General features: G+C 44.3%; 2 protein-coding genes across 2 annotated transcripts; one reads left to right on the top strand and one right to left on the bottom strand.

Moving 5' to 3' along the window:
- Positions 1 to 817: 817 nt before the first annotated feature.
- On the bottom strand, positions 818 to 5,198 carry LOC100829516 (protein TRIGALACTOSYLDIACYLGLYCEROL 2, chloroplastic). Its single transcript, XM_003574894.3, has 5 exons — positions 4,530 to 5,198; positions 2,737 to 3,066; positions 1,795 to 1,910; positions 1,436 to 1,526; positions 818 to 1,353 (listed from the first exon to the last, which is right to left on the bottom strand). The coding sequence occupies exons 1-5, from the start codon at positions 5,139 to 5,141 to the stop codon at positions 1,261 to 1,263; spliced, it is 1,242 nt and encodes a 413-aa protein (XP_003574942.1). The 5' UTR covers positions 5,142 to 5,198; the 3' UTR covers positions 818 to 1,260.
- Positions 5,199 to 8,654: 3,456 nt separating this feature from the next.
- Positions 8,655 to 11,214, top strand: LOC100836876. Its single transcript, XM_003572459.4, has 3 exons — positions 8,655 to 9,725; positions 9,901 to 10,137; positions 10,305 to 11,214. The coding sequence occupies exons 1-3, from the start codon at positions 9,477 to 9,479 to the stop codon at positions 10,461 to 10,463; spliced, it is 645 nt and encodes a 214-aa protein (XP_003572507.2). The 5' UTR covers positions 8,655 to 9,476; the 3' UTR covers positions 10,464 to 11,214.
- Positions 11,215 to 15,203: the final 3,989 nt, after the last annotated feature.

Here is a 15,203-nt window from a genome sequence, read left to right as displayed (position 1 = left end):
AGATCCCCCATAACAAGCAAATTAGGACCAAACTAATCGGCCAGATAAGCTAGGCTGTATACGTACTAGCTAGCCAGCAGCTTAATATTCATGCAAACGTACGCCGGATTCTTCTCTTCTCTTGTCTTGCTTGTTTGATCGATTATCCACCAGCTTTCTTTCAGTCTTTTTGGGATTTGGATTTGGAAGGTAGTACGTTATCTTGCTTAATAGAACCATGCACTCATGCTGATGAATCAGCAGCCCCAGCAATTAAGCTTACCTTACCAAAACCTTCAAATAGAACGGCATCATCAATCCATCGAATCATGATTCCAATTCGATCCATCCAAATTAATAATGGCCAGCGCTGGAATTTTGGCATTTTGCCAATGCACTTGCAACAAGCCTCCTTCTTTTCCTTCTTCCACACTGCACACGCTTCAACTTGCAACAATACTTCTTCCTCCGTCCGAAAATAAGTGACGTGTTTGTTCTTCTTGTGGAAGACCTATCAATGAAAACAGATAAATTAAACGCCACACGAAAACGAAACCTGGACCGCTAGTTTAAGCTGGAGTAGCGTTTGTTGCCAGGTTACTATCAGCCCTAGCTATACAAGCTTGCGTTCCATTCTATTCTGTCTCTATATTCCGCTCCACACAAGACTGAACAGAGCAAAAGTCCAAAACGCTCCAACTGAAACTGACAGATGGAAGGATGGATGGCGAAATGCAATACATAAACTTGTGTGTGTTTATGTGCTTCAACGTATATTCCAGGACAGTTTCACACGACCGCAGTGACCGATGCCGAAAATGCCCACTTATATATACTCTTGAGGAAAAATTGACAATGATTGACAGGTCAAAGAGAATCTTGATTGTCATCATCGACATCGACATTATCGACTGAGCATTAGTCGATGATTTACAGAAACACACTAACAATAAGAATGAGGAACAATAGTGTTGTACGTGTATCACTTTGAATTACAAAAACACAACCAAACATCAAAGAACCCTGCAGCTAGCCTGCAGATGATGCAGAAAACAAAAATGGGTCTACCCCTACTACACAAGACTCGATATCAAATAACAATATAGATGCTTTTCATCTCAAGAATGCACTCAAAAACCTCGACAAACATTAGCTGCTTCCATTTTTCTCTTATTTTCTGCTTTCTGCTCCAAGAGATGCTTCATCTCATCAGGACGAATAATTCCCTGTTTGGACAATTATCAGCGTACTGTGCTGTGCTGTTTGACTGACGGAGAGAGGTCACAATAGTCTGCTGAGGGACTTTATCAGCAGTTTGATGTTCTGCCGCGTGGCCTCGTCGCCTGTGAAACCAGAGATGTCCGAGCTGATACTCTGCAAGTCGGAGGAGACTTGTCAGCCTTCCCTCTTCGGTTTCGGAAATAATAGCAATGGGAGGTAGAAGGAAGACACATACCTCGATGTTCTTCAGGGTGAAAATAAGGGTGAAGATAGACTGCTTGATGAGATCACCGTTTTCAGGGGTAAGCATGGAAGACTTCAACCTTCTGCAGGGTGTCGTAAGATGAAGAAAATGATGAACAGACCATCTAACATAACATTTGGCACTTCTTGCAGACACTGCAAGGCCTCCAAGGTTATAAGAAAGCAGAAATAGGAGTGCTAGGATTTCCAATGCATAGATAGAAACTTCTTTCCAATAACTTTTTAAACTCGTGTTTTAGCTCTTCAGAATGTGAAAGAAGTCCCAGCCGGGATTGATTCAAACCATGTTTGTGTACAGAATCTATCACAAGCAATGTTTTCCACCAGTACCTTAAATCACCGGATGCATCAGCCAGGCCTTTAGCTATAGTCTCCACATCCTTCACCAGATCACTATCACGCACTTCCGACAGCAAAGGTTGAACTTCTTCAGCTAAGGCTTCAATCTGTACCATCACCAACATTTAAGTTCATGCATATCATAATTAACTGCAGAAGTCACGACCGACCGATTTCTCTATTTTTCACAAACAAACTAAGACCCTAAAAACAAAAAACTGCATATAAGGAGGAAGCATCAGCCACCGCCCCACTTTTCCAAACAGAAAAGAAAAATCTCATGCCACATTCCAACAGTGGATGTCCCTTCCTGATCATGGTCCTGAAACCACTGCTAGGCAAGCATGCCAGCCACGGTAGGTGTGCGATAGGGATGTAAGGGACCTAATCATGATTTTTTTTGGCAGTTCAACCAAAGTCCCACATAAGTATGGACAATTTGGATCGATTTTGCCGGAGCTAGTGTTCAACTCTAGCGTTTTGAATATGACTAGTTCTTTTCTGGCGATCCCACCAACAGACCATGTGTTTAGTATGCACGCCTAATCCCCATCACACGCAAGACATACAGAGAAAAATATGAATGCTTAGCGATGAGTAGCGCTAGTCATAAAATTAGGACATGATCTTTTCCATGGCCTGTATCACATGTCAGCAAAAGCTATCAGGTTTTGCATAAGCAGGCCCCTATTACATTCGACAAACAAGTCTTTATTCCCAAAATCTATAAGGTACTAGGGTTTGGAAAACACTACTACAAAACAGCAGACCTGTTTAGCGAAACTTAGTCAGGCAGGAGGTCATTTGAACCATGGAATCCTATTCAGCTTTATCGAGTAAAGTACAATGGTTTCACAGAGATTTTATAAGCTAAATGTGAGAAATATATCAAATGATGCAAACTTTACAAAAGAATCTGTTAGAGGAATGTACCCGCGAAAGGAGTGGTTGTGCTTCTTGCATTATAGATGCAACCTTCTCTGCCAACATATAGCTTCTATGAACACCAATTTCCTCCATGTCTCTTCCTAGACGGGTAAATATCCCGACCATTGCATCTAAGCTTACCCCTTCCTGTCCTTTCATCCTCTCTTTGTCACAGAGAATTAAGCCTTCTTTGGAACAGTCTGTGTCAAGTGGACCAAGTGAAGGTGTGGGGAGTGGATCTTTCGGTGTAACATCAATCATCGTCTCCATTAGGAGACCAGACTGATTTACCTCAACCAATGAATTACGAGGTACAATAATTTTATCATCTTCAATCTGCCATATAGAAGATTTCACTTATCAGAGATTGAGCTCAAAATATTACATTTACAAGAAAAGGGAAGCCTGTAATACTGTATGGACGCAGCTCCCCTGACATAAAGAAGGCACGTCAGGGGCAGAAGTACACGTACTCCCCCCTGTCCCGTAATAGTGGGCGTGCAGGCATTTCAAAATTTTACTTTGACCATCAATTACACCAATAATACGTAGATTATGTGGCATAAAAATTATACTGTCAAAAACATTTTCGAATACAAATCCAATGATATAACTTTTGTGGTACACAAACTACATATTACTTGTCTAATTTGTGGTCACATTAAGTGTTCACTCACTATAAAAGGATGGAGTATATCCAACGTGAAGGAAGAAACACCAAAGAAGAAGAGAGTGCATGTCAAATGGGGTGAACTGGCAGTTGAAATGGGGTGACCATTGGAAGCTAAAGTCAACCTAATTGTCCAGCTAGAAATTGGGCATATGGAAAATATTCCCTAGAGAAACTTGTGGAACAAGAGAAATGTTGTTAACATAAATGATTCATTCGAAGAACTAAAGAATGATCCATTTTCAGAAAGATGATCTATGAATGGCAAGCATTCAGGAAAGACAAGGCAATGCAGCACCTTTCAGAGCAATCTTCTTGTGATGATACAGAAGATTTCACTTATCAGAGTTTGAGCACAAATTATTACCAATTTACTCCCTCTGATCCTAAATTCTTGACTCAAATTTGCCCAAACATGGATGTATCTATTCTTAAAAAATGTCTAGATACATGCAATATTTCGACAACAATTTAGGATCGGAGGGAGTACCATTTAGAAGAAAAGAAAAGTCTATACTTGTACGCCGAAGAAATGTAAGCATAGGCACCAAGAGGGGAAAAAGGAACTGAGATAGGGGATAACCAGCTTGCTAGCATGCCACACATTTGAAATTGTAACTTTCTTTGCAATCATTCAAAAATGAGATCCTCACACAGGGATGCGCTGCTGACACGTAGCTGAGCATATTGATGTAACATGAACCGGCTGTTGAAATGGGGTGAGAACATAAATCTAAACTCAACCTAGTTGTCCTACTTGTCCAGCTAGAAATTGGGCATATGAAAAGATTGTACCTAAGGGAAGCTTTGTGGAACAACAAAAATGTTGGTCACATAATGATTCATTGGAAGAGCTAAAAGTACTGTTCAATTTCAAAAGGTTGTTGCTCTATGAATTGGAAGTCACATTGAGGATAGAGAAGGCAATGCAGCATCTTTCAGAGCAAATTCCTATCAGACCCAGGGATTAGCAAACTTAATTCCGTATCCAGTTTTCACATACTACATTCTTCCCTAATGGAGCACGACTTTAATCAATGAATGCTAACATAAAGAAACAGTTGGTCACAACAATAGTTCTTAACTGAAGTGGGAGGATAGGGCAAGAAGAGTTGAGAGCACAGCACACCTCGACATGGGCATCGATGCTCCGGAGCGAGGAGTCGACGCGGACGACGCTGCCGACGGTGACCCCGCGTATCCTGAGCGGCGTGCCGACGCAGATCCCGCAGGCCTGGCTGAACTCGAACACGGCGCTGTACTTGCGGAACCGGGACCGGAGCTGGAACCCCCGGAGCCAGGCGAGCGCGAGCGCCAGCAGCGCGGCGCCGGAGACCATGAAGAGCCCCACGCCGCCCTCCCACACCCCTCGCTTGCCGAACCCGTAGTCCCCCAGCGGCTGCACCGTCCGGCGCCACAGCTCCACGAGCACCGCCAGCGGGCTCCTGGACGGCGACGGCGACGACGCCTCCCCGCCGGCGCTCGCGGCTACCAGGCCCGCTCGCGCCCCCATTGCGGGGCCCCGGGCGGCCCGATCGGCCGATCTGGCGGATCGGAGGGGCTCGAATGACTCGGGCCCGTTATGATTGGGCGTCCGATTCGGCAGGAAGCAGGAGCAGCAGACCACGGGAGGCGCCGTCCGCGCCAGCGCCACTCGGCCATGGTACCGCTGCCGGATTCCGAGGGAGGGCGCCGCCGGGGAAAGGGCTGGGCGGGGAGGAGCAGCCGGGAGACGCCGCATCTCGGGAGGATTCGAGGAGAAACCGAGAAAGGTAGGCTTTTTTTGGAAGGGAAGGGATGGAGAAGACGAAGCTGAGCTGGATGACGCGAGGGAGCGAACGAGAGAAGCTAGGCCTGGGCTTCATTCCGTGGGCTTTTCTTAGCGGGCCTCTAAAGGCCCGTTTTGTTTGTTCATCCGTTTATTTAGCCCATTCCGTTTATTTGAAAATATATGTACATCAGTCAGGGAAAGAAAAATATGTGCAGCAGGAGGCAGAAAATTTTGGGTGACTATTCTCGTGCAGGCAGCAGATTAATTTCTGTTGTCGGCGATCACCGACACACACAAACCCATATGCCAATCGATCCATGTAGTTTTCAAGATGAGATTGCTCGATGTAACGATTCTTGCTGATCTCAATGCAGTTAATCATAGATAATCACCACCATCATCATCAGTACATATAGACGCTAGCTTGTAACCATGAACAAGAATGCCCATGGTAGCTTAGCTGCTGGCTACAAAGGGGGGGCAGTACCAACCAATCGCATCACACATATATATATAGGCGGCCAAGCTTAATTACACACACCACCGACAGCTATTTATGCCATGTATACATGCATGAGTACAAAGCATCGATCTCTCTCACCACAAGAGAAGAGAAATATTGCTGCCGGCCGGCCTGCTGGAGTCCAATTTATCTACACATTCCGTCTAACAAAAAATGTCTCAAATTTATTAAAATTTAGATGTATCTAGACATGACTCAATATGATGCATTTAAATTTAGTCGAAGTTCGCACGCATGGTTAATTATCGCAAAACAAGCATTTATACATGTAACCAGTTGCCAGTGCCCAGTCAACATCAACTGGATCGGACTGTCAGATTGCAGGTTAAATCTACATCCATGATTCGTGTATGTGATCGTATATAACTTAAGTAATTAAGTCGGTGCTTGTGACTAGCAAGCTAGGTAGGAGTGAGTATGTGTAGCTAGGCATCATTAGGTGTACTAACTAAAGCTAAAGGTACAGCTAAGCTAACAGGCCAACAGCGAAACCAAGTACACATCTGGTGTGTAATGTACCCACCATACGCATTATGCACATTTTGGCATCCATCCATAACAACACACATCTCTTCTGGAATGTCTCCTTTGACTCTTCTCTGAACACTGAATCCATGATACACACCTGGCTTGATATACGTACTTTCTGCCAAATTTTATTTGCATGCACGCAGAAATCCAAATCTCCAGGTAAACCCTCTAAGTATTTAATCTCCAAAGATACACTCCTTTATCAAAATCAAGACAGCTACTAAATGGTAGTAACAGTTAATTTGCAAGCAAGCACAGACGTACGGGAGGTTAAAATTTGTTTTACCGTTTATAAATTCAGTGGATTAACTGCTTGTTTCTGACGAGAGACAGCGTCCCTGGAAAGCATTGCCTTGTTTATTTTCTAATTAGCCATCTGTTGATTCTGTCCTGCACGGCTACACGCACGTGCGATGGCAGCCATCCTCGATCCTACTGGAATGCTCAACTACGTACTGCAATTAAACTTCTATATCTATTAACTGGGCTAATTTTATATGATTGCCTCGTGCAGTGCAGTTATAAATTTAGCTCGGCTACTCGATCGATGGTGGGAGTATAGTACACAAGGCTTTCATTTCTAGAGGAAGTCTTAAAAGCGAATAGTAGAGAAGATTAATTAATTTGCTGCTGGCAACAATTGATCTTTGATTCAGATTTTTAATATGGCAATTAACTTGTTTTGGGCTAATAATCTGCTAACTGACAAAGAACAATTTCATCATTTTTACTAGAGAAAAGCCTATTTTCAACCCGGACCTCGTGGTGGACGTCTAAGATGAATATATTGATCATAATCCCTATATATAATTAAGACCCTGGCCATATTGATCATGATCAATTTTAACCTTAAAAGTTGTTTGGCACAAGAAGAAAATACGATTCCAATCAGGATTTTCTCATTAATCTCATCGACATTCCGGACCCACCTATCATATCCATCTTCATCCCCAATGTCCTTACCTTTTGTTTTTTTCTTTCTTTCAGAATAAATATCGTTTGTCGAATTGCCATGGGCAATTTACTTGAGCGCATTTATCCGCAACTGCAATGAATCCCGACGATGTTAGCAGTCGTGCCGTCGTCATCTAGGGTGACGTTGGCTGCTTCCTCTCCTCCACCAACAGTAACGTCTCCTTGTTGGGTATGGATGTATTCCACATGCGCGCCGTCTCTAGTATGCCGACACTGATGTCGCTAACATCATCCTCAACTCCGGGAGCTGCTCAGCTCCTGGTGCCCACGTACGTGCGGGCAGAATAATGCAAATAATGCTGGCGACCGCAAGGATGTCTGACTGAGCAACAACGAGTGTTGGTGTAGTGCATGAGGGCTGCTTGGCGACGAAGTGCGTGCGGTGCATTGGGGCTCGGCACACATAGGAGGCGACAAAAGTGTTGGTGGCCCGAGGGAGATTGGACACGAAGATGGATATGACATGTGGGTCCATCTTCCTTTTTGTAATGTGCGAAACAACTTTAAGGTAGTCCGAGATTAACAAGGCGAGGGCCCCTATTTCAGACACTAGAAAGTTAAGATGCATCTTAGACTTGATCTATATGTATCAGCATTGAAAACATACTTTTCTCTTTGGGCAGCATGGTATACAGAACAGTTTCATCTTTTTCAGTAGTATATGGGATAGGAGGAATATTGCCTTTTTTTCTTTCTCCCTGGCTACTTTTGGGCTGGACGGACCAAAAGGTCTTGTCGATCGAGTGTAGTGAAGCTTCCTTGAACCCTTTTGGAAGGGATTAATTAAAGAAGAAGATTTGGTGACGGGTTGATTGGATGGGCCTGATCACTTTGGATTTAGCCGCCGGCCGGTAATCCGATGCATGTCATTAGCGTCGCCATGTCGTAATCTGGAAATAAACAACACTATATATTATTGATCCTAGTATCTTCCGGTGATTAATTCATCACGATTACATTTTATACGTCTCTTTAATACTCTCTCCGTCTCATATTAAGAGTAACTTTTAAACATGCCAAAATCCAACCCGATCGACAGTCATTTTTCTTCTTCTTTGTGATAGGAAAATCATTCATTATATTTAATATACGTGTACCGGAAGAGAAGAAATGGAAGAGAATGCAATGCTTGGAGCATGCGATGGAGTAATTAAGCTTGTTGGAGAGTCGAAGCAAAGCAAAGCAAGCTCGGCATGAGGATGATGAAGAAGAAGTGGACAATTTCAGGCAGCTAGCTAGCTTAGCTGCGTGATGTTTTCTGTTTGCTTGCTTGGAAGCATGCGTATAAATTAATCGGCCTTTTTCGCTTTTGCTTCGTCAGATAAGATCAGATAAGACGAGGATGCGTCGAGAGGACGATGAGGCAATCCCAAATGCATTGCGCGTTGCTTTGCTCTCCCCCCTCTGAATTAACAGACAGACAGAACAAACATTAACCAAACCATGAAAAAAGGTCCCAGCTTTACATATCTGACCAGCATTCCTGGCTTCCTTCCAGCAACAACAAGCAAGAACAGCTGCATCTGAGCTGAGCATCATCTCCTTTGGCATCGGGTGGAAAGGAACGGAATTCAGGTGCTGCCTTGCTCTGCAGAAGAGAAGATACAGTAGTACTATGACTGGCCTATGAGCAGTGCCAGTCAGTCAGCCAGTGACTATGACTGGCTCTGACTGTACTAGCCAGTAGAAACTGAAGATGCATAGGGATCGCTGCGCAATCATCTTCAGTACAGCACAGCTCTCCATCATTCATCTCACATTCAATTCATTCATTCATGGCCATGCGTGTGCGTGTTGAGAGAGGCAGAGGACGAATCCACATCGGTGAGCGTGGAGATAAAAGCCTCTGCTTTTTCTCCCTTTCTGAGACCTGACGGACAAAAAAGAAAAAGTTTCAGTTTTCACCTTCTTCTTCACCTTGTCTCCGCTCGGCAGCGACACGCAAATTGAAGGGCAGGGCAGGCAGTTGCGCCGCACGTGAGCCAAAGCCAAGGAAAGAAGCACACAAATTGACACGCAGCCCAACGACACCAGCAACAGCGCAGGAAGAGGAGGAAAAGAACTCAAGAAGCCACCAAACCAAACACCAAACGATACTCCTGCTGCCTTCCTTCCTTACCTAGTTGCCTCCTTCTTCTTCTCCCCCTTTTACTCCTCCCTGCCCTTCTCTCCTCTCTTCCTCTTTCTCTCTCGACTCCGGAGCAGAGAGAGAGCAGGCGGCATTGCGGATTGCTGGAGCGAGATCGGTCCTCGGTGCGGCGGCGGCGGCGGGGGGGATGATGATGCGGCGGGTGGCGCCGCCGGCGTCGGCGACGGAGGAGAAGGAGGCAACGGCGGCGGCGGCGGGGGTGCCGGGGTGGCTGGGGGCGCTGCTGAGCACCCGGTTCTTCCTGGCGTGCGGCGCGCACCCGGGTTCCCCGCGGAACGAGTGCAACATGTTCTGCATCGACTGCCGCGCCTCCGCCGCCGCCGCCTTCTGCTACTACTGCCGCTCCCACCGCCACTCCTCCCACCGCGTCATCCAGGTATTATACATCTCATTCCCCAATGCACATCCACCGAGAGATTAATCTGCAATGCTTCTCCTCCTTCTTCCTTCTTCTCGATTGATTGATTGATTGGGGGAGAAGAAACGGAAACGGAAACGGAAAGGAAAAAGGTTGCGTTTTGATTCGGTTTCCTCTCTGTTTTTGGTTGCAGATACGGCGGTCGTCGTACCACGACGTGGTGCGGGTGACGGAGGTGGAGGACGTGCTGGACATCGGCGGCGTGCAGACCTACGTCATCAACAGCGCCAGGGTGCTCTTCCTCAACGAGCGCCCGCAACCACGCGGCGCCGGCGCCGCCGCCGGCAAGGCCGCCGCTTCCCCTTACAACTGCGAGATCTGCGGCCGCGCGCTCCTCGACCCCTTCCGCTTCTGCTCCCTCGGATGCAAGGTAACTTCCTTTCTTCCTTTCTTTCTTCTCCAATTAAGCAACCAAAATGGCAATGCCGAATCGGCAACGCAAAGCCGTTCCCGTTCTGCTATGCTCTGTTTCTGTTGGGTCACGTTTAACCCGTGTGTGTGTGTTTCTCCTTGGCCGCCGACGCCATGCGCATGCAGCTGGTGGACACCAAGAGGCAATACGGGCATGAAGCGGCGGCCAACAATGTCGCTGCCGGCGCCGGCGGCAATGAGGCGGACGCCGGCGGGAGCAAGCAGCCGCGGCCGCAGGGCCGGCGCCGGAAAGGGACACCCCACCGCGCGCCCTTCGGTTCCTGACTCAATTCATATCTAAATCAACGGCGCACCAAGAATCAGACAGCAATGGCAGGGGAGAATCGAGGATGGGAAGGAAGAGCACGCGAAAGGGGAGAGCTTCTTGTTCTTGTGCTCACCTATTATTATTGCAAAAAGGAAGAAGGAAAGCAAAGATGCCACCGCCCAACTAGAAAGAAAGAGAAGCCCAACCACCATGGAATGGAAGGAAGGAAGGAGTAAGGCGACATGTCCATCTCAACCTCTCTATCTTGTTTCTTTCTCTCTTCTCTCTCTCACACCATACCATAGGCCATACCAGCATTTGGTATACATGACTATACTAGCTACCTCTATACTCTAGCAGTTAGCTAGTCCTCCTAGACTCTCTCCTAGATGCAATTTTTTTTGGATGGATCATCAATTCTATTCTTTCTTTTTTCTTCCTCTGCTTCAATATTGACATTGATCGATCATTTCTTGATTTGGTTGGTTGCTAAATTACATTACATTACATGGAGGTGCATTGTAATCCTAACATTAGCACCCTGTCTTCTTTTTCTTTGTTCCTTTTTGAGAGTTGAGATGCAACATTATCAATTGATTGATCAATTAGCACATTGGCTAATTAAACGGCTCCATTTGTACTCACTCCCTCCGTGTGGGGAGAGAAGAGAGAAGAATCTACTACATTTTCATTTTTTATATACAATGCAGGCCAGGCCTAGGAGGAATCAATGAATGAATGAAAGGAAAGGAAGATTGATTGTCTTTATATATGCTTTGTCTGCTGGTTTGACCTAGCCAACGCAATGCAATGCAATGCAATGCAAATGTTGCTGATTCATTTCAATTATATGTTGCATATATTATGTGATCCGATGCTGTCGTTGCTGGCCTGGCCTTTTGTGTATAAACAATGCTGCTAGCTAGCTCATCTTGGGGGCGAATATAATGTGCTTTCTTGGATGATATTGTTTGTTGGCACATCCAGCTCCCACACACCGCACCTCATTGTACGTGCTAGCTACCCTACACTTGTTCCTTCCTCATCAAATCTAATTAATTCCCCTGATCGATAGGATCAAATCAACTAATTATGTTGGATTGATTCTAATTAAGCGTGTATACAAGGCAGCTCATTTAGTACTACATTGCAAATGTTATTTATGAATGAACTGTTACTTATTTCGAGAAGAAAGGTTTTTGTATGTATATATTTTTAAAAGGCTTCCAAAGTGTTGTTGATGTTGTGGGTGATGTTGATGTGAATTAGCAGGATGGTGAAAGCCAATAATGGGTAGGCCCAAAGGGCCAAACCCACCACATGGGGACATGGACGACTTGCATGGGTTGGGGGTTGGGTCCATTTTGATTCTTCTTTTTCAAATTTAATTAGGTCACTATCTCTAGTCTCTAACAAACAAGAACAACAACAATTAACCCCCCCAAGAAAGGACCCCTAATTAATTTTCCTCCTTGTTAGTACTGCTGACCTTAATAACTCAGCTAGGCATGACATGATTTGGTGTGACTTGTATGCATTGTCACTCTCTCTCTCTCTCTTTTAGTTGTGTTGGAATAATGACTTGGAAATACTCCACTACACTTTTGTCATTTCTTTAGCTGCTGCTAAACTAGTTTGGTCCCTAGGCAATAATAGGAGCTAGCTAGTGATGAATGAGTTGATCTTGATGATGATGGCCATGCATGCATCATCAGCATCCATCCATCTCCCCCACTTGAACTGCCATGCATGCACATTATGGTAGGTAGGGATGTATGTATGTATATAGTACCTCTTTTTAGAACAGTATGTAATATGCTTTGCTTGCTTTCCAGTTCGAGAGTATTGTCCTCTTGGGCTGTTCGTTTTCCTTTTTTGAGAAAATCCCCTTGGGCTGGTAGGCCAGCCATAACTGGCCCGTGGGTATAGTCTCATGAAGGCCCACATGGTTGTTTGTGAGAAATTCATTTTGGGCTAGGCTTGTAATGGACGCTTAATTCCACTCCAACCATAACTAGCCCATAGATCGAACTTTCTCGGGCTTTCTTTAGGCCCGGCCCGTAATTGAGTTTATTCTGCCTAATTCGTCAAGAAAGAATCTAAAGTTTCTTGTGTGTAAAAAAAAATACGCCTACTAAGCAAAATCTAGCTTCTAAATATTTTATTAAAGAATAGTAATTTTCTACTCCAAAGTGTAATTTTTTTTGACGGGCCAAAGTGTAAATTTTTGCAACATTTGAAACATGTATTATTCTTTCTTGAATCATCACCCAATAGAACAATATACAAGAGTTTATCGCAATTCATCATCCAAGAGAAATGCAGTGTTAGTTTCTTTTTTCCCAATCATAATGCATGGACACGCCTGCTGAAACGAGGCCCTGCGTTTCTGCAGGTAGATCATATGATTGCCTTTAATTTCCACACAAAAAAAGATCACATGATTGCCTGTATATTGAAATCGTATTATTCGGGCATGTACAATATGCATGCGTACGTATATACATCTGACTCTCGCCAAAAATAAGATATATCCTTGACCTTGTTTTGGGTTACACGCCTAACTAATTAATTAATCAAACAGTCTGATACACTGTACTTAGATATTTGGAGAAAAAAACGAGATGCGTCATGGAGCTGAATAACATGGTCACACACTGAGTTCATCAGCACCTAGCTAGTAGGTGCCATATATATGCACTGCTGGCATATATACATTGTGATGCGATGCAATGTACGTATACATGCATTTTTGTCAACGTATGCCTTTGTTGGCTTTATCTGGATCGTCGATCGTCACACGTATAAACTGCACCAGACCAAAAATACAAAGCTAGGAAATCAATAATAAACCCAGCTGAGTCAAATCAATGGATTACAAGAGCTATGGTATATATCCCGTCCCACATATATATTATCTTGTGGACGTCAACGGATAATCAAACTTTTAATCTCTGTCTACTTTCTTGTCACTGAGGTTGAAATCGTCTTAAACGTCCAAATATTTCTCACCTCGACGCATGGGCTTGCTAGCTGTTGACTCTGCCAGATATTTTATATCATATCTTTGTTGTGGCATATAAAGTCGCATATTAGCAGCTAGCTAAACATAGCTGCATACGTAGTCCTACTTGCCTGATGTGTGTATGTATGTAGATGATGATGATGTGTGTGTCTGTATATAGTTATTTATTTTTTGAAGCGAGGATATAGTTATTTTCGGCTGGCGCCCATGGTTTTGGCTTAAACTAAAACCGCCTTGAGTTAATCTCTCTGCTTGCATGTATCTAATCTTGTTTGGCTGCTCATATTTATAATTTAAAGCTTACAAACTGATGATTGGCCCGATCAAGCTCCAGCGATTCTTCTTATTTTCTGTGTAAACTCTTCTGGTCAAGCCTCTTGTACATGCTCTTTGGTGATAAATAGCTATAGCTTGTTGCCACGTTAACCGAAGGTGAATGCGTCGCTGAGTATAGGTCGATGATTCCACGTAGGGGGGGCGTATCGATGTGCACAATACTGAAAAAGGCATGTTTGATGGTTTTTTTACCCTAATTTGTTATAGGGTAAAATACACCATTAGTCCATGAACTCGGCAAAAATGAACACGTTACTCCACGATCTCGGAAAACGCACACTTAAATCCTTAAACCGGGACTATTGTGTCACTTTAGTCCAAAAATGGTTCAGCGAGGCTTGATCCCATCACGTGCCCGCCACGTCGGCTTCGATCACCCTTTCACCGGCATCCTCTTGTCAAAATTAAGCATTGTGGGCTTGATAACAACCTTAAGCGAGGCGGCGGCTGCAACGGCGTGGTTCTTAGGGGTCAAGATCCCCATCTGGACGAGGCCGCCTTGCCCCTCGCGAGCGGCTCGGACATGATGATTTTGCAAAAAAAAATCCTGAGAAAATCGAGTAGCTGCCCGCGGTCCTGGCCGAAACTGACGTGGTGGCCACGTGGCGTATTTAAGCCTGGATGAACCGTTTTGGACTAAAGTGACACAGTAGTCCCAGTTTAAGGGTTTAAGTGTGCGTTTTCCGAGTTCGTGGACTAAAGTGTTCATTTTTGCCGAGTTCATGAACTAGTGATGTATTTTACTCTTTGTTCTATAAGACTATGTGTTGAAAAATTGTAAAGATGATATACAGTATATGGCATGTAAAATTTGGATGAGTCCATGTCGATGAAAGATCTTTATCATTTCCTTTGTGCAAGAGTGACGGGGATCGGAGACGAAACGCTTGGTACAAGAAAATGTCAAGTATATATATGGTGGCACCGGTTAAAATAACCTTAGCCTAGATCACCTCTTTGTTTCTTTGTGTTACTGCCCGAAAGTGATACATCTAACCACATTTTACTCATTTATACTTTGTTCTATTTTTACAGTTTCTTCCATGCACTCTTGCCGCCGTACTGTTACAGTTTGCTGGGCACGCAATCGGTATCATAAAAGGCACTTTCTTGAAATATGCCGTTTTATAATACTCACTCTGATTCTAAATTGTTGGCTCAAATTTTCTCAAATATGAATGTATTTATTCTTAAAAGACGTCTAGATACATGTTATATTTCGACAACAATTTAGAATCGGAGGGAGTATAAAATTAGAGGTAACTTACTTGGGATCAGCTGTCAACAACGGGACGAAAAATTACAATAGCTAAATGCCACCGGGATGTGATGTCTTAATAGTGACTTTCCTTGACGATCATCAGTCGAACATTCAATTTCCTACAAGTGGGTCGCA

Source organism: Brachypodium distachyon, chromosome 3, assembly GCF_000005505.3.
Source record: "Brachypodium distachyon strain Bd21 chromosome 3, Brachypodium_distachyon_v3.0, whole genome shotgun sequence".
Taxonomy (NCBI): domain Eukaryota; kingdom Viridiplantae; phylum Streptophyta; class Magnoliopsida; order Poales; family Poaceae; genus Brachypodium; species Brachypodium distachyon.
The sequence above is the reverse complement of the archived record's forward strand: the minus strand, read 5'-3'. Positions and strand labels throughout refer to the sequence as shown.

Bases quoted from the DNA above. Each gene is read 5' to 3' on its own strand.
- LOC100829516 (XM_003574894.3), bottom strand. From the start codon at position 5,141: ATGCGGCGTCTCCCGGCTGCTCCTCCCCGCCCAGCCCTTTCCCCGGCG. The intron at 1,911-2,736 runs GTACATTCCTCT...GTGATGGTACAG, and splicing joins CACAACCACTCCTTTCGCGG to ATTGAAGCCTTAGCTGAAGA. The intron at 1,354-1,435 runs GTATGTGTCTTC...TCCGACTTGCAG, and splicing joins TCACCCTGAAGAACATCGAG to AGTATCAGCTCGGACATCTC.
- LOC100836876 (XM_003572459.4), top strand. From the start codon at position 9,477: ATGATGATGCGGCGGGTGGCGCCGCCGGCGTCGGCGACGGAGGAGAAG. The intron at 9,726-9,900 runs GTATTATACATC...TTTTGGTTGCAG, and splicing joins CCTCCCACCGCGTCATCCAG to ATACGGCGGTCGTCGTACCA. The intron at 10,138-10,304 runs GTAACTTCCTTT...ATGCGCATGCAG, and splicing joins TCTGCTCCCTCGGATGCAAG to CTGGTGGACACCAAGAGGCA.